General features: G+C 41.9%; 1 protein-coding gene across 1 annotated transcript; it reads left to right on the forward strand.

Annotated features, from left to right (window-relative positions):
• The first annotated feature begins 229 nt into the window (after positions 1 to 229).
• Positions 230 to 27,074, forward strand: LOC130871342 (CD209 antigen-like protein A). Its single transcript, XM_057764689.1, has 8 exons — positions 230 to 437; positions 20,509 to 20,559; positions 20,661 to 20,747; positions 21,006 to 21,095; positions 21,619 to 21,702; positions 22,380 to 22,531; positions 23,909 to 24,018; positions 25,828 to 27,074. The coding sequence occupies exons 1-8, from the start codon at positions 230 to 232 to the stop codon at positions 25,976 to 25,978; spliced, it is 933 nt and encodes a 310-aa protein (XP_057620672.1). The 3' UTR covers positions 25,979 to 27,074.
• Positions 27,075 to 27,248: the final 174 nt, after the last annotated feature.

Genomic DNA, 27,248 nt, shown 5'->3' on the forward strand with positions numbered 1-27,248 from the left:
GGGACTAAACTCTAAAACCGTCTTAATGATCTCTTGTGCTGTCTCAACTTTAATACCGGTGCCTTTATTCTCCAAAAGAGCTAACAACTGGCCTGTCAACCGGCCCTTTAACACTGGAACAGAATTACTTGCACCCATAACCAATTCGCCCTCGCCACTCAATTTCTTACCTGCTGGCCAGCCTTCCCGAGGGCGACCTCTCAGGGACTCCTACTTCCCGATCTCGCAGATGGGTCTCCGACTGCAGTTGCCGATGAAGATCCCAGCCGCGTCTCCAATTGTAACACCCGATTCTGTGTTACACCCTCGGTACAGTTCATGCGCCACTGTACCTTTCAAGTCGGGCAAGAGCCTGGAGATTGAACACAAAGAGACCAGGGTCATTCGAAAGGAGATCAGCCTAATGCCAGTTTATTCAGACTTGGGGAAGTCCTTAAGTACCTAACTGCTGCATAAGGACCTCCACCCAGGCAGGTGGAAAATTACCATACCAACAAAGGAGTTAATGCCTAATTAACTAATCACCAGGTGGGGCAGGAAGAGCACAGGAACAAACAGGATGCTTAGCTGACTAGAAACTGTCCTCGAGATGCACCCAGAAACAAGGCAGACCCGGCCCTACGGTATATCTCATCCACAGGACCAGAGATGGTGAAAGTGGAATACAGAAGTCTAAAGGAAATACCAGGGAAGGGCTTGAAAGTTTCTCTCCCTGGTATACCAGAACCCCACTGGACAGCTGCAGAGACCACTGGTTCCTGTTCGTGCCTATTGCACACAACACCAGAGGAAGGCTCCTAAAGCCAGAGGAATCTCAGATCTTTATCTTTCAACTTAGCACATCTGTGTTAATAGTTTACTTCAAGTTTTCTTATTTATTTTTTATTGAAAACATTTTTTCAGCTTCATCTTTTCATTTATTTTATTTCACTTGTTTATTTTTTAAACAATCTTTTCTCATTTTGCATACCAATTCCAGCTCCCACTCCCTCCCCTCCTCCCAATCCCCCACCTTCCCCTCACCCCACCCTCCCATCCACTTCTAAAAGAGGATAAGTCCTCCCAGGGGGAGCCAATAAAGTCTAAAGCATCACTTTGAGGCAAGAACAAGGCCCGCCCCCTATATCTAGGCTGAGCAAAGTATCCTTCCAAAAAAGAATGGACTCCAAAAAAACAGTTCAAATCCTGGTCCCATTGCCAGTGGCCTCACAGACTGCCTAAGCCACACAACTGTCACCCACATTCAGAGGCCCTAGTTTGATCCCATACAGACTCTCCCAGTATATTGAAAACATTTTTATACAACAAATTCTGATCACAGTTTCCTCTCCCCCAACTTTTCCCAAATCCTCCCACCTCCCCTCCCCACCCACCCAACTCACCCAACTCCACACCCTTTCTCTCTCTCTCTCTCTCTCTCTCTCTCTCTCTCTCTCTCTCAAAACAAAACAAACAAACCATAATCAAAAGAAAAAACAAAACAAACATACACATACATAGCTTTCAAAATCCACAAAAACACACAATTGAAAATTATAATATACAAGCAAATGGCCAATAAGACCAAAAAACGGAATGAGACCAAAGGTCTGCAAAAATACAATTGAGTTTGGTTTGTGTTGGCCATCTACTGGAGAGTTTAGGGCCTACCCTTAAGCAGGTTAATACACCTAATGAGACTCCATTGGAGAAAATTACTTTTTCCTTTGCAAATGTCAGTTGCAGATAGCTTCTTGGTTAGGAGACACTTCCACCTGCTAGGTGCCAGGACTTCATCTGACTTGAGCATCCACAGGCCCTGTGCACGCTGCCAGTATTGGTGAGTGTATATGTGTATCCGTCCTGTTGTGTCTAGAAGACACTAGTTCAGCAGAGCCATCCATTTCCTCTGATTCTGACCATCTTTCTGCCTCCTCTTCTGCTTAGCTCCCTGAGCCCTGAGAGGAAGGGTTGGATGATGACTTCCCCTTTATGACTGAGTTTTCCAAAATCTCTGAACACTTCCAGTTGTGTGTCTGATTTAGTTCCCATCTACTGTCATAGGAAGTTTCTCTGTGGGTCCTTAGCCATCCAAGCAATGTCAGATTTGGGTTCCATTTCATGGAGTGAGCCTTAAATCCAGTCAGAGACTGGTTAGTTACTCCCATAGCATTTGTGCCACTATTACAGCAGTGTGTCATGCAGGCAGGTCACTGTTGTAGATCTCAGGGTTTGTAACTGGGTTCATATTTATCTTTTTTTCTCCAGTAGAATACAGAGTGCCTTCCAGTACTATGAACACTGGTCAGTAGAGGTGAAGGCTCTAGGTGGGCACCAGCTCAACTTCTCTATGTTCAATGCATGTGTTGTATCCATCAATAAGGCCTTACTATACGGTTGTGGAGGGCAACAAATAGCCTTGGAAATAGCCTGAGAAGTCTGAGAGTTTTCATGGAATCTTTTCCATTATTTAATCTCCACTTGAGCTTTGTTTGTATATTGCTCAATTAGCTTTGAGTGTTGCGGTGAGTGTTTTTCCACCCACTCTAGTCTAATGCGTTTTTACTGTGCCTTTCACCCACATACCCCTCCTAGGGTTCTTACATTTTCCTTCTTTCTGTCATCCTGTCCCATCCTCTTTTCACTTCTTAATTATAACTTTCCATAGCTTTAACCATTTCTAAAATCTCAACTCCCCCCCAAACTATCTTATTTCTTTAACTTTTCCAAGTTAGTCTAATACTTATTCTTATTCTCACTTACTTTAAATTTTTATCTTATTAACTAAAATCTGAGTAAATCTCATACTGTCCTTGGTTGTTTCCTCAAACAGTAATTGAAGTCAAAGGGGCCACTGCTATTAATTGACTGCTACAAAACCTGCAACTATAAGAATATCCAGCAACTATAACTAATGCTCTTCTCAGGGGAAAAGGTAGAGTTTATACCAGGCACCTTGAACTCCTGGACTAAGGACTTATTCTGTGAACTGCACACCTCAACTCTACATGTCCATGCCCCACATAAATATTATAAATCTTTCAAATAAAAGAATATAGATTCTTTTTAAAATCCACAAGCAACCAAACAACACAGGTGTGCAAACCCCAAAGCTGTAAAATAGAAGACACAGAAAACCAAGGCAACATAACTCATCAAAAAATTCTTCATCTGTGTTCATATGAGTGCAAATGAGATGAAACCCCAGACAGAGAACTCAAAAGAATAATTATAAGAATGTTCAAAGAGATAAGCCAGGGAGTACAAATCTCTATACAGCATTCCTCTGTCACCTCTGTTTCCTTTGTGTGCTTAGATCACTGCCTGGCCTGCCTCAGGGATGGACTGTTATCTGTAAGTGTAAGACAAACCAACCCTGTCTGTACAAAAGAAAAAATAAATATCCAAAGCCACCAAAGAAGAAAAAACTCATCAAGAAATACAAACCACTGAGTGAAATAAGGAAGCTGTGCAGGATGTGAAAGAGGAATTTAATAAATGATGAAAATACTAGAGAAGAGCTCACTTGAAATGCCAAAAATAAAAAATGAAGTCAAATAAAATGTTCTGTAGAAAGTCTCACCAATCGAAGGGATCAAGGAGAAGACAGAGTATCTGTGCCTGAAGACAAAAACGAAATAATTGGAACAACTTAACAAGGACAAAGTTAAAATACTAAAAAGTTATAATTCCAGAATTCTGACGTCATTACTAAGAGACTGGACCTGTGAACTCTGGGCACAGGAAAACACTGTTCTAAAGGCATAGAAATGATTTTTTAAATAATCATAACAGAATGTTTCCCTGAGTTGGGAAAAGGGATGCCAATCCAGATCCAGGGATTTGCAGACACCACACAAACAGGAGCAGAAGAACCTCCTGGTCATATTATAACGGAAATACAAAGGTACAGAACAAAGACCGTATCTTGAAAGTAGCCAGAGAGAAACACCAAGTCATGAACCTGGCAGGCAAATGAATGGAACTAGAAAAATCATCCTGAGTGTAATAACCCAGACCCAGAAAGATAAATATGGCATCTATTAACTTTAAGTGGATATTGTCTGAGAAGTCAATGACTGTTAAGCTACAATCTGTAGATCCAAGAGGTTAGGTAAAGAGAGGGGCTCTAGGAGGTACCAATGGACCTCCCTGAGAAGAGGAAATAGAACAGATTCTGCAGGCTGACTAGGAGTGGGAGGAATCAGGTAGGAGTGTGGGGAGAGAGTTCAGGAAGAGACAGCTGGATTTGAGGGGCACTGAAGTGTGTGGAAACCTAGTGCAATGAAAACTTCCTGTAATCTATGAAAGTGACATCACTGAAGACTCATAGTAATGGAGGATACAGAATCGGAACTGGCCATTTTTGTAGCCAAGCAAGGCTGCCAGGGCCAGGACTGGAATGAATTCAGTTGAGTTGTTGGCCGATGAGGTCCCGGAGATCCCTAAACAACCCAGACTGATACTAAGACAGAAGGTCACTCTCTGAAAACTGAGAGAGGGACCCCACTACCAAGGGAACAAGGACAACATCCACACAGCTCATTGAATGTACAGAGGTTGAACTGATGCCTGCATGGGGCCTTCACCCCTATGTTCTAGTCTCTTTTGGCATGAGGGTACTCTGCAGGCTTTGGAAAGAGAAACCTATGCAGCAGTGCAGCCACAAAACCCTCGATCTACAATCTCTTCTGTCTCCAAAATGTGCTGGAGCGAAGGTAGACCAGAACTTGCAGGAGTAGCCAACCAATGTTTGATTTAACTTGAAGCCCACATCATGAGAAGGAACCAGCGCTCTACTCTGTCTGTATGGCTGGGAACTGAAGACTGTATAGCCCAGATACCTAGGGTAGAGCCAAATACAACTGATAAAAAACAAATCAATGAAATGATTCCCAAAGATACTCTGCTATACTCAGATTTTTGCCATATCAAGTCATCATTAGAGAGGCTTCCTGTGGCAACAGATGGGCAGGCAGGTTCAGAGACCCACAAACAGACATTATGTGGAGAGAGAATCTAAATTTGAGGTCTTCATCTCCATTAAAGCTTTCCCCTTGGAGATCAGGGCCCCGTATAGAGGGAAGAAAGATCATAAGAGTCATAGGGGGTGAAAGACACCAGGAGAACACAGCCCATCAAAACCAACTGGGCAGGGTTTATACTGTCTCACAGAGACTGAAACTGGAAGCATGGGGGCCACATTGATCTGCACCAAGCCCTCTGTGTGTTATGGTTATTAGTTTGGTGTTTGGGGAACTCCTTACTGTAGGAGCAGGTGTATCTTTGACTCTTTTGCCTGCTTTTGGTAGTCTTTTCCTTCTATTGTGTTACCTTGCTGAGCCTAAATATGAAGTCTGCCTTTTTTTTTTTTTTTAGAGTATCTTGTTTTGTCCCATTTGGTTATCATCTCTTGGAGACCTTCTCTTTTCTGAAGAGGAAATGGAGGGTCATCTGGAAGAGAAGGGAGCTGGGGGAGAGCTGAAGAGTGAAGAGAGGAAACTGTGGTTGGAGTGTATTGTATGAGAGACGAACCTATTTTCAATTTTAAGAACTTCTTTTATTAAGGAGAATCAGATGGAGCTCGAATTTCCCCCAGTTAACACTTTGGTAGCATGGCATAAATAAATCAAATGGGAACTCACTTGATGTGGGTAGGACACATTTTCTAAGAAAAGTTGTTTGAAATTTGCCTGACATATCAAACTTTCAAGTACTCTGTAACCAAGTTAATAATAAGCTTTGAGCTCATTCATAAATACATACTCATTCTGCTTGCATAGTCTGTTCAACCTGTTGAGAATTGACTGACTATGGGAAATGTAATGCAGAGACTTCCCACGTCTTTTCCTACGGTCTAGGTCAGTGACTCTCCCTGCCACCCTAACCCAGGCCTTCTCTGTCGCACATCAGATCTAGCCAGTGGTATGGGGTAGCCTTATTGCTTGAAGTTCACGTTTCCACCATCCCCCTAACAAATGGGAAATGCAAGCCATAAGATACCACTGCTTGTTTAATTTTCTTTAAATCATTCATACCTATTTGTTGCCATTTATATTCTTTGAATCATTTTGGGTATTTAGTTCTGGATGCTTTGTCAGGAGATTACAGGGTAGGTAGCTAGAACCTTTGGTAAATCATCTCTGACATATACTTTCAAGGCTAAATCCTGTCTTTTTACCTCCATCCCCCTGCTCATCAGTTCTGATAGTTTCCTCAAGCATTTCAATATTTTTACCATTGTCTTTTGTAAAGCCTGAATCTCTTGACCTGTAAATATTTCTAATAATTTCATTGAATCACATAATCTCTGGTCCTCATTCTGCAATATGATTCCAAGGTATAAAATTTTTTCATTAATGATAACTTCTCATCTTTAGATATTATTTGAATGACATGCAGAGTGCCTTCCTGGAGAGATATTCTATCTGCTCATTTATCATAACTTTTTAACAGATCCTTTCAGATAAGTTTTCAGTACCCTTTGACATGGATTGATTTTTTTTCTGTCAAATTAATGTTATCCTTTTCAATGGTATTTTTTCAGTCAACTTTTGATTTTTGATGCTATAAATCCTGTCAGATAGCTTTTCATTATTAGTCTGTAAAGACTGCATTATTTCTAAAAGTGCCTCATTTTTGGCTATGTTATCAAACCATTTTTTAAAAGATATAAGGTGAAAAACAAAGCTAAGTCCCAATATCAAATAAATGGATGCATCAGGAAAAACCATATAAGCCTTGCAGAATATAAGCAAAGGTTATTAAATTCCTGGATGGTGATATGGTCTGCCATTACATAACTTTCAAATTTATTGATTTATATATTAATTAAAATGAACTTACCTCTGTTAGGAGATTTCAGTAAATTGTTATCTGGGAACACAAACCAGAAGCTGAGCAAGTTACCATGCAGCAGAGAAAATGTGAGTATAAGCTGGAGAAATTGCCAAGTTGCCATGTGGTGGGCCCACCAAAGGGGTAGCTTCACATGGTGGGGTTTTGGCAAAAAAAAAAAAAAAAAAAAAAAAAAAAAAAAAAACACTTAGTAGGTGAAATCAAGCCAAGTGGATAGGGGTGGAAGACCTTCAGCCACAAGCCTTTTGAGCCAGTCCCAGCAGGCATGGAGTCAAGATCCACGTGAATTTGTACCCCAAAACATTGGAAGACAAATAAAGTATGAATAATAAAATCTCAGGGTCAGATATTGGGGTTCAAGCTGAAGATCCTAAAAGCAAAACAGCCAGCCACTGGCTCTTATTTCAGCCTCAGTCTGAAATGGTGATCCTGCCTTGGAATCTCAGAGGAGACAATTATCTGAGAGTTGTCTCACTCCATCATATATTCCTCTTTAGGGCTGGGATCAAAGGCATGCACCACTGAGATTAAAGGCAAGCACTACCCAATTTCTATGGCAACTAGGGTGGCTACTGGAATTAAAGTTGTGTGTTACCATAATCTGGCCTGTAAGGCTGACCAGTGGGACTATTTTGCTTTCAGATATTCAGTTTTATTTATTAAAATATATTTGAAATGTCACAATAAACTCCAAATCTTTGAAGAAATAAATTGAAGAAGATATAAAGACCTCCTTTTCGTGTATTAGTAGAAGTAACACAGTAAAAATGACCATCCTATCAAAAAATCTACAAATTCAATGCAATCTCCATCAAAATTCCAACACAATTCTTTACAGACCTTGAAAGGATAATTCTCAACTTCACACAGAAAAACAAAAAATCCAGGATAGCTAAAACAATCCTGAAAAATTAAAGAACTGCTGGAATGATCCCACCACTCACAATTTCAAGTTGTACTACAGAGCTATAGTAATAAAAACTACATGATATTGACACAAAAACAGATAGGTGAATCAATGAAATTGAATTGATGATTTAGACATAAATCTACATATCTATGAACAACTAATTTGTATAAAGAAGCCAGAAATATACACTGGAAAAAGATATCTTCAACAAATGGTGCTGATCAAATTGGATGTCTACTTGTAGAAGAATGCAAATAGATTCAGATTTATTATTCTGCACAAAACTCAAGTCCAAGTGGATGGACATGAAAGTAGATACACTGAACTTGATAAGATAAAAAGTGGGGAAATACCCTTGAATGCACTGATACAGAAGACAACTTTCTTAACAGAATACCTATAGCTTAAGCACTACAATCAACAATTAATAAGTGGGACCTCAGTTGGGTATGGTGCTGCATGCCTTTAATCCCAGCTTCAGGAGGCAGAAGCCGGCAGATCTCTAAATTCTAGACCATCTTGATCTACAGAGTGAATTCCAGGAGATCTAGGACTACAAAGAGAACCCCTGTCTCGAAAACCTGAAGAGGGGTAAGAGAGGGAGAGAGAAGCAGGCCAGTGCAGCCTGAATAGCCAAGACTGGCGGGGGGGGGGGGGGGGGGGGGAGTGATGCCGGGGTTGAGACACAGAGGCTTCTTTTCAGGTGGAAGAACAGCAATCTTTATTTTGCCCAGCAACCTTTTATACCTCTACTCCTTCTGTGGAGACCCACCAGCCAGAAAGAACACAAATATCCTTGTCAATTACAGACCACAAGGAAGTTCCACTGTCAGTCAGGGGGAGTGAGGGCAACTGGATCACAACAACTCCCTACCTTGCCTGTCATAGGAAATAGCCCTCTAATATTCCCTGTCTTAGGTAGCATCCTGCCTCCAAAGTATTGCCCGTCCGTGGCTACCCAGACACATAGCTCTAAACCAAGTATCCCCAGGACTGACAGTGCCAAGGAACCAGACCAGCACTGCAACCATCTAGCATTCACTAACTGGGTGGTAAAATTAACAAAAGCAGATTCCAAAGCCCTCTCATATGACGGTTGAGTTCCATAACAGTAGCAGAAGCATGCAATACAGTGTCATGAGTAACACACATAACATGATTAACTGTTGAAAAGTCCAAAGATAGTCCACTTGCTCCTGAACCAGAGCTACTTGTTGGTTCAAGGTCAATATGCCCAATTGAATACGTCCAAAGCATTGCTGACTCTTTCAGCCAGCTGGTTGACAGTCTCAGCCATCTGCACAGTCTGTGAGAGAGCAACTCCGGCAGCAGTAGCTGTGGTGGCAAAGCTCTGCTCCAGCTGCCTTCTGGCCCCAGCTGCACTCACTCTGAATCCAAACTGCTGCATGGAGTGGAGCAGAACTCAGGGAAGCAGGGTTGCTGCTCCTGCTCCGGAACCATTGAAGGGGCCCCACTTTAACAATCTTTTAGGGAGTTTGGGCGTCATCAACCTGTCTGGCTACTTCCTGCTGAACGGGGGTGCTGCATTCTTGGGAGTATTTTACATCAACATTTCAGGGAGTCTCGGTGATTCAAACCACATAAATTTGCAATGAATCCACAGGTTCTCATCCTCTGTGGAGACAAAAGCAGAACCTCTTTTCCAAAGCATCAAATCCTTAGGTCTGTATTTTAAAGTCAAAATACCTTTCTTAGCAGTTCCCAGATCAAATGTCTTTCTCCAGTCCAGAACACAAAAGACAACACAATCAACACAATAACATATATCACAAGAGCAGGGGACCTCATGAAACTGAAAATCTTCTATTAGACAAACAACACCATCAATCTGACTAGGCAGCAACCTTCCGAATACGAAAATATTTTCACCAATACCACTTCTGATAGAGGACTAACATCCAAAATATATAAAGAATTCAAGAAACTAGATATTAAAAAACAAATAAAACAATTTAAAAACAGGGAACAGATTTAAACAGAATTCTCAACAGAGGGATCTCAAATGACTGAGAAACACTTAAAGAAATAATCAACATCCTTAGCCATCAGGGAAACACAAATCCCAAGAACTCTGAGATTCCATTTTACACCTGTCAGAATGGCTAAGATTAATAACACAAGTGACAGCTCATGCTGGTGAGGATGTGGAGCAAGGGGAACACCCCTCCATTGATAGTGGGAGGGTAAAATTATACAGTCACTGTGGAAATCAATATGGCACTTTCTCAGAAAGTTGAGAACCAATCTCCTTCAACACACAGCTATACCACTCTTGGGTATATACCCAAAGGATGTTCTGCCATACCACAATGACACTTGTTTAACCATGCTCATTGTAGATTTATTCATAATAGTCAGAAACTGGAAACAACCTAGATGTCCCTCAACTGAAGAATGAATAAAGAAAATGTGGTACATTTACACAATGGAGTTTTACTCAGCTGTTTAAAAAAAATTACATCATGAAATTTGCAGGTAAATGGATGAAACTAGAAAAAAAATTTCCTGACTGAGGTAGCTCAGATTCAGAAAGATAAATAGGTATGTATTTACCTAAGAGAGAATATTAGCCATTAAGTAAATGAAAATCAAGCTACAATCTCTAAGCCCAGAGAAGTTAAGCAAAGAGAAGGGATTTAGAAGGGACACAGGGATCTCCTTGGGAAAGGGAAATAGAATAAATTTTATGTACAGACTTGGGGAAGGTAGGGATGGGAAGGGTCCAGGTAGGGGGGACATGGAGTAGTAAGAGAATGTGGGGAGAGACAGCTGGAATTGGAGGTGACATTTGTGGTGGTGCAGAACTCTAGTACAGTGGAAACTTCCTGGACTCTATGAAGGTAGTCCTAATGATAACACCTACTAATGGGGGATACAGAGACTCAGCTGGCCATCTCCTGTAGCCAGGCTAGACTTCCAGTGATGGGAATAGGGTACATAAAATTGAGTTGCTGGTCATGGAAGTCCCATGGAAATCCCAATAATACTGAAGATTATGCTAAGACAGAAGCTTGCTCTCTGAAATCTAACAGAGGGGCCCATTGCCACAGGTCACACACTCACATAACTCATGAACATGGAGAAGTCAAGCTGATGCCTACATGGAGCCTTCACCCCTACATTCTAGTCTCCTCAGTGCAGGAAGATACCCTGCAGGCTAGCAAAAGAGAAATGTGGACACCAACTCAGCCACAAAACCTTTGACCTACAATCTCTTATGCCTGAAAAATATGCTAGGTCAATGGTGGGGATAGCCAACTAAAGTCTGATTTGATCTAAGGTCCATTCCATGAGAAGAAATCCACATCTGAGACTGCTTGGTTAACCATGAACCAGAGACTAGATAGCCCAGAGATGGATGGTAAAACTAAACACTACTGATCAAAAACAATACAATAAAATAAAAATAAAAACAGCAACAAAATGACTCCTAATGATATTCTGCTATACTCATAGATCAGTTCCTTATCCAGTCATCTTCAGAGAGGCTTCCTCCTGTAGTAAATAAGAACAGATGCAGACACCAGACATTATGGAGAGAGGGAATCTAAAATGAAGGTCTCCATCAAATCCCTCCCTCACAGAGTTTAAGAAATCCTGCAGAAAAGAAGGTAGAAAGATTGGAAGAGCCAGAGGGGATGGAGGACACCAGGAGAACAAGGCTCTCTGAACCAACTAAGCAAGGTGTATATGAACTCACAGATACTGGAACAGCAAGACCTATATGGGTCTGCACCAGATCCTCTACGTATATAATATAGCTATTAACTTAGTGTTTTTGTGGGATTCCTGACTGTGAGAACTAGTGGATCCCTGACTTTTGCCTGTTCTTAGGACCCTTTCCTCCTGTTGGGTTGTCATCTCCAACTTTGATATGATGGGTTTTGCTTCATCTTATTATATTTTATTTTTCAAGTTTGGTTGTTATCTCTTAGAAGCTTGTTCTTTTCTAATGAGAGACATAAAGGAAGATCAGGAGGGGTGAGGAAGGGAAGTGGGAGGAACCAGGAAGATTAGAGGGAGGGTAAATTATAATCAGGATATATTATATGAGAAAATAATCTATTTTCAATAAAAGGGAAAAAAGAAAAACAAAAAAGACAGGAAGTATTACTTCAGGCAAAAAGAGTAATGAGCATAGTACAGAGACTGGAAGGAACTATGAAGCCCTGATTATTAAAACACAAAATGCCACAGAGAACATGAGCAAAAAAAAAAAAAAAAAGATAAACAATACTATGACCACAATTAACACAAGCATTTTGATAAGAACTTTAAATATCTATGCTGTCAATTGTCTGATTAAAAGGTAGAAAGACCCTTGACCCAACTAGCCAAAAAAAAAAAAAAAAAAAAGACCCAAATTAACAGAATCAGAAATGAACAGGAAACTTTATAACAAATACCAAAGCAATTTAAAATTATAATAATTAAATAATTATTTTTATATACTGCATTAAGCTAGAAAACTTTAAAGAAATGTATGAATTTTTAGATTCAGGCAAATCATCAAAATTAAACCAAGAAAAAGTCAACAACCCAAACAGATCTCCAACAAATGAGCGATTGAGTAGTGATAAAAAGCCTCCAACTAAAAACAGTCCAACCCAGATGGAGTCACAGCAGAATTCTACCAGAATTTCAAACACCATCTACAGCTTGTCCTTCTTAAGCTATTTTTAAAAATATAAACAGAAGAAGCACTCCCAAACTCCATTTATAAAATCAGTATCACTCTAATATCAAAACCAGACAAAGACACACACTAAAGAAAACTTAACAACTAATATATCTGTTGAATATAGAGTCAAAAATCTCAACAAAATTCTTGCAAAGAGGGCATAGACATATATCAAAAGTATTATCCACCATCACCAAGTTGGCTTTATCCCTGAGCTACATGGATATTCAACACACGTAAGTCAATAAATGTAATAAACCACATAAGTGAACTTAAAAATAAAAAAATCATATTATAAGCATCTTAATCGATGAAGAAAAAATCCTTTGACAAATCCCAACATACTTTGATGATAAGAGTCCCAGAGAATGAAGAGCTAGAAGGAACATATTTAAACACAATAAAAGCTGTTTATGAGACAACCACAGTCAACATCACCCTAAATGTAGAAAAGCTTGAATGAATTCTACTGAAGTCAAAAATGAGACAAGGGTGTCTACTCTCCCCCACTCCTCTTCAATACTGTGCTCAAAGCACTAATTGGAACAATAAGGAAGAGAATTAAAAAGATATGAATAGAGAAAGAAGAAGTCAAACTATCTCTATTTTCAGATGGCATGGTACTAAACATTAGAAAATTCTACCAAAATTCTATCAGAAACTTGTAGAAATGATAAACAAGTTTGGCAATGGCAAGATACAGAATCAGTTTGGACAAGTCAATACCTTTTTTATGCATCAACAACATACAGCGAAAGTCATGGGCACACTCCCACTCACAAAAGGCTCCGAAAAAATAAACTATCCAGGGCTAAACCTAGACAAGGAAGTGAAGGACCTCTGCAGTGGAAATGTTACGCTTCTGAAGGAGAGAGAAGACAGTAACAACGGAAAGGCATCCCCAGCTCGTGGACTGATAGAACTAGTGTTAAGGAAATGATCTTTTATCAAAAAGCTATTTAAAGATTCGGTGAAAGGAATGAAACCTGAAACTTCTAGAAGAAAACATAGGTGATACCCTTCAGGATACAGTTTGTAGAAAAAGACTTTCTGGATGGGATTCCCATTACCCAAGTGGGGTTCATAAAACTAAAATGCTTCTGCACAGCTAAAGAAGTAACCAACTGAGTGAAGAGAAAGAAAGAAAATCTTCACCAGCTATACATCTGACAGGGAATATATATATATTATATAACTATATATAATATGAATATATAAAGAACTCAAAAACCAAAGTGAAACACACACACAATATGACTTGTTCAAAAAATTAGAACAGAGAGTTCTCAAAATAAGAAAAAGATGGCTAAGAACGATCTAAAAAACTGCTCATTATGCCAAACAATTATGGAATTGCATATCAAAACAACTTTAAGATTTCATCCTACCCCAGTCAAAATAGCAAAGATCAACAGATCAATGGACAACAAATGCTGGAGGAGATGTGTAGAAAAAGGAAGACCCATTCACTGTTGATGGGATTGCATACTGGTGTAGCAACTCCGGAAATCAGTGCAGAGAAATAAATAAATAAATAAATAAATAAATAAATAAATAAATAGTAAAAATAAATCTACCATATGGCCCAGTTGTACCATCCCTTGGCATATGTCCAAAGAACTCAGTATTCCACTCCAGAGATACTTGCTCAGCCATTTTCGTTGCTGCTCTATTCACAAGATCTAGGAAATGAAAACAGTCTAAGTGTCCTCCACTGGCAAATTAATATTGAAAATGTAGTGCATGTATATTTTGTAATACTATTCAGCTGTAAAGAGAAATGAAAACATTATTAACTTTGCAGGTAAATAGATGGAATTAAAGATGATCACCATAAGTGAAATAACCTAGACCCAGAAAGACAAACGTCACATGTACTCACTCATCTGAAACTCGTAGCTATAAGTCTTCAGATGTGATACATATCCTGGTGTATCTGCAAAAATCACCAAAGTAGAAAGGGATCATTGCAAGGATAGGGGGTGTGGAGCAATAAGAAGGGAAATAGCAGGGTGCAAGTGATCTGATCAGAGAAATGGAGAAGGTGTGCTCTTAGGGGAGGTGGAAGGGGGATAAATAAAAGGAGGAGGGTGAAAGAACAGTAAGGATGTCTGAAAAGTCATAAGGAATCATACAATTAAATATAAAAAATCTACACTACACCTAATTGTGTATATAAATATACATATATAGTATAAATCATCCGAATGACAATGCTACATCAAAGACCACCTAAGAAAAACCCCAATACCAGGCATGAATGAGAAGCCCTATTTTAAGCTATTGGTCAAGGTTTTCTGAAAAATTCTCCAAACATACAGCCTATTTCTGTTGCCCTTAGTTGCTCCCCAGAGGTAAAATGGAAGTCCCTATTTCTAAAGACACCATAGAGGCTCCTGAGCTGGCACTGGCCTGAATGCCTCTGAGGACTAACTTTCATGGTTCCACAAAGTACCACATAAGCTTCCAAAGCACAGAAGAAACCAACAGCCCTACCCAGTTATGATACCTGTGAACCACAACAACAACCAGGATATCACAATAGCCCTAAAAGTGCCGTAACAACATATACACTTTACCACTAAACTACAGCTTCTTAATTAGATTTAAAGCCACTTCACCAAGAAGGAAACCATGCCTGGTACTGGAAAATTAGTCAGTTACTTAGGGCTAATGAAGTCATGAATCTTGGAGAACATACAACCACTGCTTCACTAAATCAGCATGATCCCTAACTACATCCTAAACATTTGTCCTTATGCCCACAGAGAAGTGCACTTCTCACCCTCCGTAAAGGAAACTTCTCTTTGCAACAAATGGAGACCATTACAGCAAGCCACAACCAATCAAAATGCAGAGTTGTGGAGCCAACTCCTAATACATCTACATGACTCATGCACCTGAGGTTCAGGGAACATTGTAGAAGATGAGGCAGGAAGATTTTAGAGCCAGAGGATCAGGTAGTTTAAGGTAAAATTGTGTCTCCTAGGAATGCCAGAAACTACACCCATAAAGTCTCACCAACATGACTGCCTAAACTTGAGATGAACAAAGATGACCACAGATTTTCCTGGGGTGATGAGCAAGGAAGACATCAAGAACTGAACAAGGAAAACAGCCGGAGTGGACTGGGGTAAGACGTAAAGTCCTCAACTCTATGCAACAAGCCAAAAGCAGTCAGGATTGTGGCACAGGCTGTTAAGCTCAGCATTTGAGAGTCAGGGGCAGAAGAACCTCTGTGAGTCTGAAGGCAGCCAGATCTACAGAGTGAGTCCCAAGACAAGGGTTACAAAGAGAAACCCTGTCTCAGAAAAAGAGAGAGAGAGAGAGAGAGAGAGAGAGAGAGGAAAGAAAGAAGAAAGAAGAAAGAAAGAAAGAAAGAAAGAAAGAAAGAAAGAAAGGAAGGAAGGAAGGAAGGAAGGAAGGAAGGAAGGAAGGAAGGAAGGAAGGAAGGAAGGAAGGAAGAAAGGAAGAAAGGAAGAAAGAAAGAAAGAAAGAAAGAAAGAAAGAAAGAAAGAAATGTTTTCAACTAAGGAATGCTGAAAGGGGGAGAAATAGACTTGTCCAGGGAAGAGCACAGCAATTAGTTATCCAATAGCCAAGTGATCAGCCCTGAAAACATACATATTAAGTCACATTATTCAGACTGAGCAGGTAATACAGATGCATTTGTGTGTGTGTGTGTGTGTGTAACAGAAGTTAATGAAAAAATGCAAGCAAGTAGGGACATATGGGAGGGTTTGGAAGGAAGAAAAGGAAAAGAGAAATGATGTCATTTTATTATAATTTCAATAAGAAAAGAAAAATGAAAAAAAGGAAAAACAATCTTACTGTGTTCTTGTTGTGTGATATTTTGTTTGTGCTCTAACAAATAAAGCTTGCCTGGTGATCAGATGGCAGAGCTAGTCACTAGTTAACCACAGAAGCTGGATGGTAGTGGCTCACACATTTAATCCTAGCACTCAGGAGGTGGAGACAGAAAGCAGTAAGGTGAGATGGAGAGAGGATCTCAGTCCACTTTCAGACTGAGAAGCGAGAGAGGAAGAAAGCAACTGGCTGCTGCTCCTGATTCTCTGATCTTCCAGGTTTTTAACCTGATATCTGACTCCTGGCTTTTATTGATAATATTAGATTAATACTTCATGTTTTGTAATTACTAGTGTAATTACCTAAACAAGTTCAGCTGCATGCATAGCATTCTTTTTGTTTGTTTTTGTTTTTGTTTTTCGAGACAGGGTTTCACTATAGCTTTGGAGCCCATGGTGGAACTAGCTCTTGTAGACCAGGCTGACCTTGAACTCACAGAGTTTCTCCTGCCTCTGCCTCCTGAGTGCAGGGACTAAAGGCATGCACCACCACCACCCAGCTGCATGCATAGCTTTGATTGTATCGTGTCCCTATTTTTCCTCTGTGATTTGTTTCTATCCCTGGCTGTATACGTGAAATATTGTTATCAGGTCTAACATCACTCACTAGAAACAGAAAACAAACCAAAGAATCAATGAAATAAAGAGCTGGTTCTTTGAGAAAATCCACAAGATTGACAAACCCTATTTAAACTAATCAAAAGCCAGAGAGAGAACACTCAAATTAACAAGATCAGAGATGGAAAGGAGGACATAATAACAGATGGTGTGGGACAATTGTATTCTGTCAATTAAGTTTTAAATAAACGCTGATTGGCAAGTAGCCAGGCAGGAAATATAGGCAGGACAACCAGACAGGAAGTAGAGGTGGGACAATAAGAACAGGAGAATTCTGGAAAGGAGAAAGCCAATTCCTCTGCAGTCCTGTCAAGACACCAAAGAAGCAGGATGTGATCTGCCCAGCTGAAAAATGTACTGAACCATGTGGCTAACATAGATAAGAATAAAGGGTTAATAATATAAGTTATAAGAGTTAATAAGAAGCCTGAGCTAATGGGCAAAGCAGTGTTTTAATGAATACAGTTTCTGTGTAATTATTTCGGGGCTAAGCTAACTGGGCAGCTGGAGCAAAAAGCAGGCCACCATGTTACAAGTGGACACTGAGAAAATTCAGAGAATCATTAGGTCTTACTACAAAAGCCTGTACACCACAAAATTGGAAAATGTAAAAGAAATGGACATTTTTAGATAAATACTATATACCAAAATTAAATCAAGACCAGGTGAACAATTTAAATGACTTCATGAGGAAATAGAAGCTGTCATCAAAAACCTCCCAACCAAATAAAAGCCCAGGACCAAAATTTTAGTTTTTGTACAGAATTCTACCAGAACTTCCAAGAAGACCTAATACCTATACTCCTTAATGTGTTCCACATAATAGAAACAGAAGAGTCATTGCCAAACTCTTTTTATGAAGCTACAGTTACCCTGATACCAAAACCACACAAAGACTCAACCAAGAAAGAGAATTACAGACCAATCTAACTCATGAACATTGATGTAAAAATTCTCAAAAAATACTGGCTCAATAAAATCCAAGAACACATCATAAAAACATTACCCATTATGATCAAGTAGGCTTCATCCCAGAGATGCAGGGCTGGTTCAGCATACGAAAATCCATCAAATGTAATCCATCATATAAATAAACTGAAAGGAAAAAAAACATATGATCATTTCATTAGATGCTGAAAAAGAATTTGACAAAATTCAACACCCCTTTATGATAAAGGTCTTGGAAAGATTAGTGATACAAGGATCATATCTAAATATAATAAAAGCAATATACAGCAAGCCGACAGATCAAATTAAATGGAGAGAACTAAAAGCGATTCCACTAAAATCAGGAACAAGACAAGGCTGTCCACTCTCACCATATCTCTTCAACATGTGCTTGAAGTTCTAGCAATAGCAATAAGACAACATAAGGAGATCAAGGGAATTCAAATTGGAAAGGAAGAAGTCAAACTTTCGTTATTTGCAGATGATATGATAGTGTACTTGAGTGACCCCAAAAACTCTACCAAAAAACTCCTACAGCTAATAAGTACCATCAGTGATGTGGCAGGATGCAAGATCAACTCAAAAAAATCAGTAGCCCTCCTATACACAAAGGATAAAGAAGCTGAGAGGGAAATCAGAGAAACATCACCTTTCATGATAGCCACAAACAGCATGAAGTATCTTGAGGTAACACTAACCAAGGAAGTGAAAGATCTATCTGACAGGAACTTTAAGTCTTTGAAGAAAGAAATTGAAGAGGACACCAGAAAAATGGAAGGATCTCCCATCTCTTGAATTGGTGGGATCAACATAGTAAAAATGGCAATCCTACCAAAGGCAATCTATAGATTCAATGCAATCCCAATCAAAATCCCAACAAATTCGTCACAGACCTTGAGAGAACAATAATCAACTTTATATGGGAAAAAAAAAAACCCAGGATATCCCAAACAACCCTATACAATAAAAGTACTTCTGGAGGCATTACCATTCTTGACTTCAAACTCTATTACAGAGCTACAGTAATGAAAACAACTTGGTATTGGCATAAAAACAGGGATGTTGACCAATGAAATTGAATCGAAGAATCGGATATTAATCCACAAACCTATGAACACCTAATTTTCGACAAAGGAGCCAAAATTATACAATGGAAGAAAGAAAGCATCTTTAACAAATGGTGCTGGCATAACTGGATGTCAACCTGTAGAAGAATGAAAATAGATCCATATCTATCACCATGCACAAAACTCAAGTCCAAATGGATTAAAGTCCTCAATATAAATCTGACCACAATGAACCTGATAGAAGAGAAAGTGGGAAGTAGACTGCAACACATGGGCACATGAAGTGGTGTGGGAGAATGGTCTGTATTCTGTCAATTATATTTTAAATAAATACTGATTGGCCAGTAGCCAGGCAGGAAGTATAGGTGGGACAACCAGATAGGGAGTAGAGGCGGGTCAATTAGAACAGGAGAATTCTGGGAAAGAGGAAGTCCATTCCTCTGCAGTCCTGTCCAGCCACAGAAGAAGCAAGATGTGATTGCCCTGCTGAAAAAGGTACTGAGCCATGTGGCTAGCATAGACAAGAATAATGGGCTAATATAAGTTATAAGAGTTAATAAGATGCCTGAGCTAATGGGCCAATCAGTTTATAGTTAATGTAGACCTCTGTGTGATTTCCTTGGGACTTAACAACTGTGAGAACTGGACAGAACAGAAACCTCAAACAATATTGGGGTAGGGAAAAAGTGGGGGAAGCAGGAAGAGGGGAGGCAGTGGGAACTGGGATAGGTATGGAAAATGAGAAAAGATTGTTTAAAAGTAAATTCAATAATAAATAAATAATAACTGAGAAAAGAAGACATAAAAGTAGGAGGGAGAGTGGTTGGGGAGAAGGGGTGGTCAACAACATGGGAGGGATATAACAAAAGGACATGGCAGAAGACTGTACGATCACAATGTATTTGTACAATTAACGAATGGTCCAAGCATTTTAATAGACATTAGGTAAACATAATGAAATCTAAATACTTTATAAGATTTAATGAATGCACAGGAATCAACAGTGGGGTGGTGATGTGGCTCCTTTAGTTTCAACACTCAGGAGGTGAATGGATGAGGCAGTTCAAGTCATCCCCTGATGCATGTGGAGATTAAGGCCTGCCTGGACTACATAAAACTCTATCTCAAAAAACAGAAAAAAAAGAAAGAAAGAAAATCACATGAGTTAGGCCACCCAGGAAACCAAGACTGCAATGCCTAGTGTCTGCGGGGTGCTGTTTCTGGGAAGATATGGTGTTCCCAGCCCACACCCCATGATAAATGAAAAAGACACAATGGTGTCACTTTGTTTTACAAGTTACTGGTTTCTATGGAAGATGTCTCTAAACTGACCATACTGGAAATGAATTGGCTCTTTTCGCTGTGAAGTCCAGACCCTCTGGCCACTCTGAAATTCCTGGAACATGTATCTCCTGCCTGTTGTGTCAGACACTCAGGCCCCTCCCTCTGACTCTTTCGACGCCAGTACCCACTTCCCAATTTCTCTTCCTAAGTAAGACTACATTCAGGGAGGTGGTGGATAAAAGCTGCTGTCCCCACCAGCTTCTGCCACTGAGAAGTAAACCCTGAGTGACTCCAAGGAAATGGGGAAGAAGCAGCTCGGCCCTCTCGGTGAGACTGGGCTGGTACTCCGGGAACTTGGGGATGGGGCACCATTGGGGCGGTGCGTGTCTCAGGCTACCCTGTATGTGACTGACGCTCTTTCCACTCAGATGAGGAACAGCTGGTAACCGGCCCCACCAGGTACTCCATCAAAGGCTTTGGCTTCCAACCAAATTCTGGATTCAGTAGCTTCACAGGTAAAAGAGGCCGAGGGACTGTAGACTGCTCCTGGCAGAAACTTGGGTTCCTGTGGGGGTGGAGGTTGGGGCTCTGGCCACGGGAGTCCAGAAAGTTAGAAGCTCAGATCCTGTGTGCATGATCCTGGACTCTCCAGGACTGTAGAGGCTAGCATCTGTAATCCTGTACCTTCAGAATGAGACTGGTGCGCTGCCTGTCTCGTGCCACATTGAGTCAGGGACACCACGGTGCTAACATTCCATCTTTCCCTCCCACAGGGCACCTGGGCCTCAACCATGTCCCCTTGGCACTACAGGCTTTCTTCCTCATTGTCTTCTCGGTGCTGCTGCTCGTCATCCTTGTTAAAGGTCAGGCAGAACTGAGGTTTGGGCCCCAAGGTCCTCATGGTCCTCTGAGTAGGCATTCTGCAGGGGGACACTGGCTTTAGACACCCAACCTTCTTTTGGGTTTTGAGCTCTTCGTTATCAAACAGGACTAAGACCTTGATTCTTGGAAATGATGGTTCCTAGACTGGAGACATCACTCCAGTGGTAGATCCCTTACCTAGAAAGCTCAAAATCTTGTGTTCCACCCCCAGCACCACATAAAACTGGGTTTGACGGTGCATTCCTGTAACCCCAATACTCAGGAGGCAAAAGCAGGAAAATCAGGAGTTCAAGGTCAACCTCAGCTACACAGAACTTTTGGTGCAGTCTGAATTACATGAGACTCTGTCTCAGGAATGAAGGAAGGAGGGAGGAAGGAAGACAAGGAGGAAGGAAGAAGGAAAGCGGGGAAAGGAAAAAGGATGTCTTGGTCCTACGAGTTCAGTATAGGTCAAGAAAAATAGAAACATTTACTAACTGCAGTGACTTGTTTCTCTCGGGCCAGTCTTCAAGATCCCCAGTTCTCAGGGACAGGAGCAGTCCAGCCAGGAGGTCTACCAGGAACTGATCCAGCTGAAGGCTGGGGTAGGTGAGTAACTGGAAATGAGGGCTATCACAGCCAGAGAAGGTTTCCACAGAGTCACTTTGCTCAAATAACTGCTCTTTGCTGAGCCTCAGTTTCCTCTCCTGTAGAATGGGCATGTAGTGTAATTACTAAAGAAGGCATCTCATTGATGTTGATTAGAGTCTGTGCACACAATAGGCAGTCAAGTGTTCACAGGGATTGTGCACAAAATAGGCACTCAAGATTCACAGGAGCCTGGACAGGTTAGGCACTTAATGTTCACAAGAGTGTGCACATGGTAAGCACTCAATGTTCTCATGGTTGTGCGCACATTAGACAATGTCACAGAGGTTGTGTAAACGAGGCATTCAATGTTCATAGAGTTGTGCACACATTAGGCACTCAGTGTTCACAGGATTGTGCACACATAAGACACCCAATGTTCACAGGGGCACGCACATGGGTGATATTTGGTTAAACCTGTCTCCTGACCTCCATTCCTAGCTCTAAGCTGCAACCTCTTCCGGTCTGAAGATCAGGCTAGGACTTCTGGATTCTCCTGGGTAGATAAGGGACTCAAGAAGAGGGGTAGGGAATGGCTCCCTACGGTGCTGTGTCAAAGGAGGGGCCTGATTCTGGAGGGCTTGGAGGTTAAGCAGTCACGGGAGCATGCGTCCATCCTGACCTGCCTCCTCCAACAGACCGCCTGTGCCGCCCCTGTCCCTGGGACTGGACACCCTTCCAAGGAAGCTGCTACTTTTTCTCTGTGACCCAGAGGACCTGGAATGATTCTGCCACCGCCTGCCAGAATGTGGGGGCTCAACTTGTGGTCATCAAGAGTGATGAAGAGCAGGTATGCCTGGTGGGGTTCAGTCCTCATCTGGAGCTGCCTCTGGCCACTGGCTGGGGGGAGGAAGTATTTGGCTGGATACAATGTTCTAGAATAGAAGCTGCTTGTCTAAAGAGGGGGGATGACAGGTTACCAATGATGTCAGAGCACCTGCAAAAAGGCGCACTCCAGGGCTGGAGAGAAGGCTCAGTGGGAAGATCATTTGCCAGGCAAGCGTGGCAACCTGAGTTTGGACCCCTCAAACCCACACAAAGCCCAGCTTGAGAATACACATCTGTAATCCCAGTGTCCTGCGGTAAAACAGGAGGGAGTGATAAGAGGTCCCATGGAAGCCAGAAAGCAGCTCTCCTGGTGTACACAGTGGTAAACAAGAGACCGTCTCAAAGAAGGTGAGGATCCACACCTGGCGCTGTCATCGGATGCACATATACTCTCGCACTTGTGTGTGTGTGCAGGGCAGAGGTCAGCCTTGAGTATCAGGCCCCAGGTGCTGTCCACCTTTTTTAAGGCAGGATCTCTCAGGGACCTGAAACTCTCTATTTGGGCTGAGCTGGCTGGCCAGCAAGTCCCGGGGATCCTCCTATATCTGCCTCCCCAATGCTGGGATTACAAGTGTGCACCATCACAGAAGGCTTTTCACATGCTTGCCTGGGGGTCAAACTCACACGTGTGTGGCACAGACTTGTCTGACTAAGCCATTTCCTCAGCCCTACTACCGTAGATTTTACTGTGATTTATGCTTTGGGGGAACACCTAAGATTTGCGACCAGCACTTTACAACTTCCTCTGTTGGGCTGAGAGAAAGAAAAAAAAAAAACCCTCCTGAGGTGTGCCCTTTTTTTCTTCATTTTTTAAAATAATCTTTTTTATTTTACATACCAATCCCAGTTTCCTCTTCCCTCCCCTCCTCTTGGTCCTCACACTTCCTCCCCCCACTTCCCATCTATTCCTCAGAGTGGGTAAGGCCCCTATTTCCCTGGTATAAATATCACCAGCCTGACTGATTTGAAGCACCAGCGAGACACAGCTCGATTCAGAGCTGAGCAGAGGTCACTGAGACATTCAGTAATCATGAACTTGTTTGATCTCGCACAGCCAGTTAAACCCAGTCACGAGTAAATTCATGCAGACGTGTGCATAACTTCCAGACAGATAGGTACAGGACAATGCTAGATAGGCACATTCTGTGCGTGAGAGCACATCTGCCCACAGCACACAGATGTGGAGAGTTCAGAACGCATGGTGTTCACAGCCTTATAAGGTATAAAACTGAACGTCAGATTGCAGGCAGAACTTCCCACCAGGAGTTTGAGGAAACACTGGTTGGAAAGAAGAAAGAGGCAGAGCTCCTTTCTGACTCGTCCTCTTCTGTCTTTCTAGAACTTTCTACAACAGGCTTCTAAGAAAAGAGGCTACACTTGGATGGGGCTCATTGACATTAATAATGAATCCACATGGCACTGGGTGGATGGCTCACCTCTGACACTCAGGTAAATACCAGACGAAGGGAACACCTTACACAGTGGGGTGAGGTTTGAAGGCTTTGTCTAGAGGCATTCTTGGGGTTCATCTCCTCCCCCCTGGTCACCTTGGCATTAGAGCTTGGAACATTTGTTGAATGGCAGGAGAGGAGGTTCAGATAAGATGGCAGGTGCCTGAGGTTCCATCATCAGAACTTCAGGAAAGACTTGCAGCCAGGGCAGGGGGAGGGGGGGACATTAAATAGGAATCACTTCCTAGGCAATCCAATGTAATGAATGGCTCCATTGGTAAAGTGCATGCCCAGAGCCCGCGTGAAAACAACTGATGGTGTGGTGGCATGCACTTGGAATCTCTGAACCGGAAAAGAAGAAGCAGGATTCCTAGGGCTTGCTGGCCAGCCAGCCTCGCCAAATAGCAAGTTCTAAGCTAGGGAGAAATCCAGTCTCAAAAATCAAGGTGGAGAATGTCCTGAGGAACAACTGAAGTTGTTATCTGGGTACCACATGCATATGTACACATGTGCACACACACATATGCACATAACCACACATACATAAACACACAGAGACTGACAAGGACTTGTCATTAACAATGTTTGTAGGTAGAACGGGAGAAATGGCTCAGTGGTTAAGCTAGGAGTTCTTAATTCTGGATCTATAAAAATCACAAACCTTCCAGAGGACCCCAGTTTGGTTCCCAACACTCACATCTGTGTGTCGACTCACAACCACCTGTATCCAGAGTATGATAATCTCTGCATACATCTACACTCACATGCGCATATGTGCACCAGTACCCACACTGTAACATATATACACACACACCACACACAAAAGAAAAGAATATGTATACAGTGTGTTGTACTCTGAAAAGAGAGAGTTCGCATCACCGCTGGATGATGTGACAGGAGAACAAGAACCTTCGCGAGTCAGGATGTAGAGGGAGCAGGAGATTCGGGCTTGTGGTTGTGTGTGGTTGGTTGTGGTGTGGAGGAAAGTGGATGACGTGGGTCAAGCAGGCTTAGGTGGGGGTGTTTTCAAGCGTGTTAGTGGTTTCTAGGTGCTGTCTTTCCTAGATAACCTTCTGTTGATGTGAACACCATGGCTAAAAGCAGTGTGGGGAGGAAAGAGTTTATTTCATCTAATAACTCCCAGGTCACACTCTGTCTCTGAGGGAAGTCAGAGAGGAACCAAAGCACAGGTCATGAAAGAACACTGCCCATTGACCTGCTTTCCATGGCTTTCTTATGCTACCCAGGACCACCTGCTCAGGGGTGACACCTCTCTTTGTGGGCAAGGACATATCATATCAATCATTAATGATGAAAATGTCCCCACAGGCTGCCCTACAGTCAATCTGATGAAGGCATATTCTAACTTCCCAGACGAAACTAGCTTTGTCAGCTGGCAAATGTTCTTAGCTGTGTGGTGTCCTTAGCTGTCTGGTGTCCTTAGCTGTCTGGTGTCCTTAGCTGTCTGGTGTCCTTAGCTGTCTGGTGTCCTTAGCTGTCTGGTGCCCTTAGCTGTCTGGTGCCCTTAGCTGTCTTAGTCCTAGACAAGTATGTACCGACTCAGTGAAGGAGGTAGTTGTGTATGTAGAGTCTCTGTTGTTATTTTGTTGCATCTGACAGCCGTCCCCTCCTTGGGACAAGTCCTCTCAATCATGGGAGACATGAATAAGGTGCAAAGATCAGAATGGTTCAGACATGTCATGTCATGGGATCGTGTCGTATACAAAGCAAATCTGCCATTCACTCTCTAGAAAGGCACTTAAAACACATGCCTGGGGCAGAATCTCATGTCTTGTGGTCTTTGCAGTTTCATGAAGTATTGGAATAAAGGAGAGCCCAACAACCTAGGGGAGGAAGACTGTGCGGAGTTCAGAGACGATGGCTGGAACGACACCAAATGTTACAACAAGAAATTCTGGATCTGCAAAAAACCCAAAGCTTCCTGCCCTAGCAAGTGATAGCCAACCTCTCTCCACCACCCCCAAAGTCTAAACACCCAAAGCCCTGCCAGTTTGTGATACCTATCTGTGGCCACTGATGCCTAGACAAGATCTCTGGGACTTTTCCCTGGCAGGTAGCTTGTCTCCTGCTGGACCGCTTCTGTATAATCCTTGGGTATCTGCAGGTTCTCTTGGGGTTGGTGGCTGTGGCTCTGGTTCACCTTTGCCTTCTAACGGGGTGACCAGGTATAACATGGACCCAGGTCCTCAGATGGGTTCCTTTTATCTCCTCTCCCTTCCTTTCTGAGTTCAGAGCATGTGCTGCCATGGGCAACGGATGACACGTGGCTTCAGAACATCGCTGAGTTCTTTCCTCCCACCTACTAGGTTTTTATCCATCTACCCTGCATGCCTTTCTACAGATACCTGATTTCAGGAACTCAGTCTGTGGGCTAGAAGCACAAGAGAACCAATTCTTCATTCATTAGTCATGATCAGGAATTATTGCGTTAATGCCCTGGCTCTCTCTTCACCCCTTAGGGTACATGGTGAGCCTCAGTGTTTTTAGACCCTAAGACTGAGCTCCCAAATACTTGGAGGATTTATAATTTTTATTGAATTTGCTTATCATACATTCTGGTTATTGTCACCCTCTACCCATCCTGAATCCCTCTCTTTTTTGCCTCTCCTTTCCCCCATTCATGACTTTTTGCTTGTTTTTGTGACCCACTGAAATTAACAAAGGCCATGAGTTTGAAACTATCCAGTGGAGTCTAGTAGGCTCATCAACAACTGAAGACAATGACTGCCCTCTCCCAAAGTCCGTCAGTAGCCAACAACTTAGCAGGGAGAAATGGGGCCCTGTGAGCTCTTACCTGATCTATAACTGAATGTCGAGAGGCCCGATTTTGTGGAGCCTCGGCCACTGTGAAATCATATTTGTACTCAAAAAAGAACAGGGTGCTGGAGCGATGGCTGAGTGGTTAAGAGTACTGCCTGTTCATCCAAAGGTCCTGAGTTCAATTCCCAGCAACCACATGGTGGCTCACAACCATCTGTAATGAGATCTGGTGCCCTCTTCTGGCCTGCAAGCATGAATGTAGGCAGAATACTGTATACACAATAAATAAATAAACCTAAAAAAAAAAAGGAACAGAATTTCACAGGCCTTCTCCATCTTCAACTCCTACATATTTCTATCCTTCTTGCACACCATCACCTGGAATCTTCTAGCTCTTTATTCAAAGAAGAAAGTGCTGCTCCAGTTGCTGGCAGCTCTGCATTCGCT

This window comes from Chionomys nivalis, chromosome 3 (genome assembly GCF_950005125.1).
Source record: "Chionomys nivalis chromosome 3, mChiNiv1.1, whole genome shotgun sequence".
NCBI lineage: Eukaryota > Metazoa > Chordata > Mammalia > Rodentia > Cricetidae > Chionomys > Chionomys nivalis.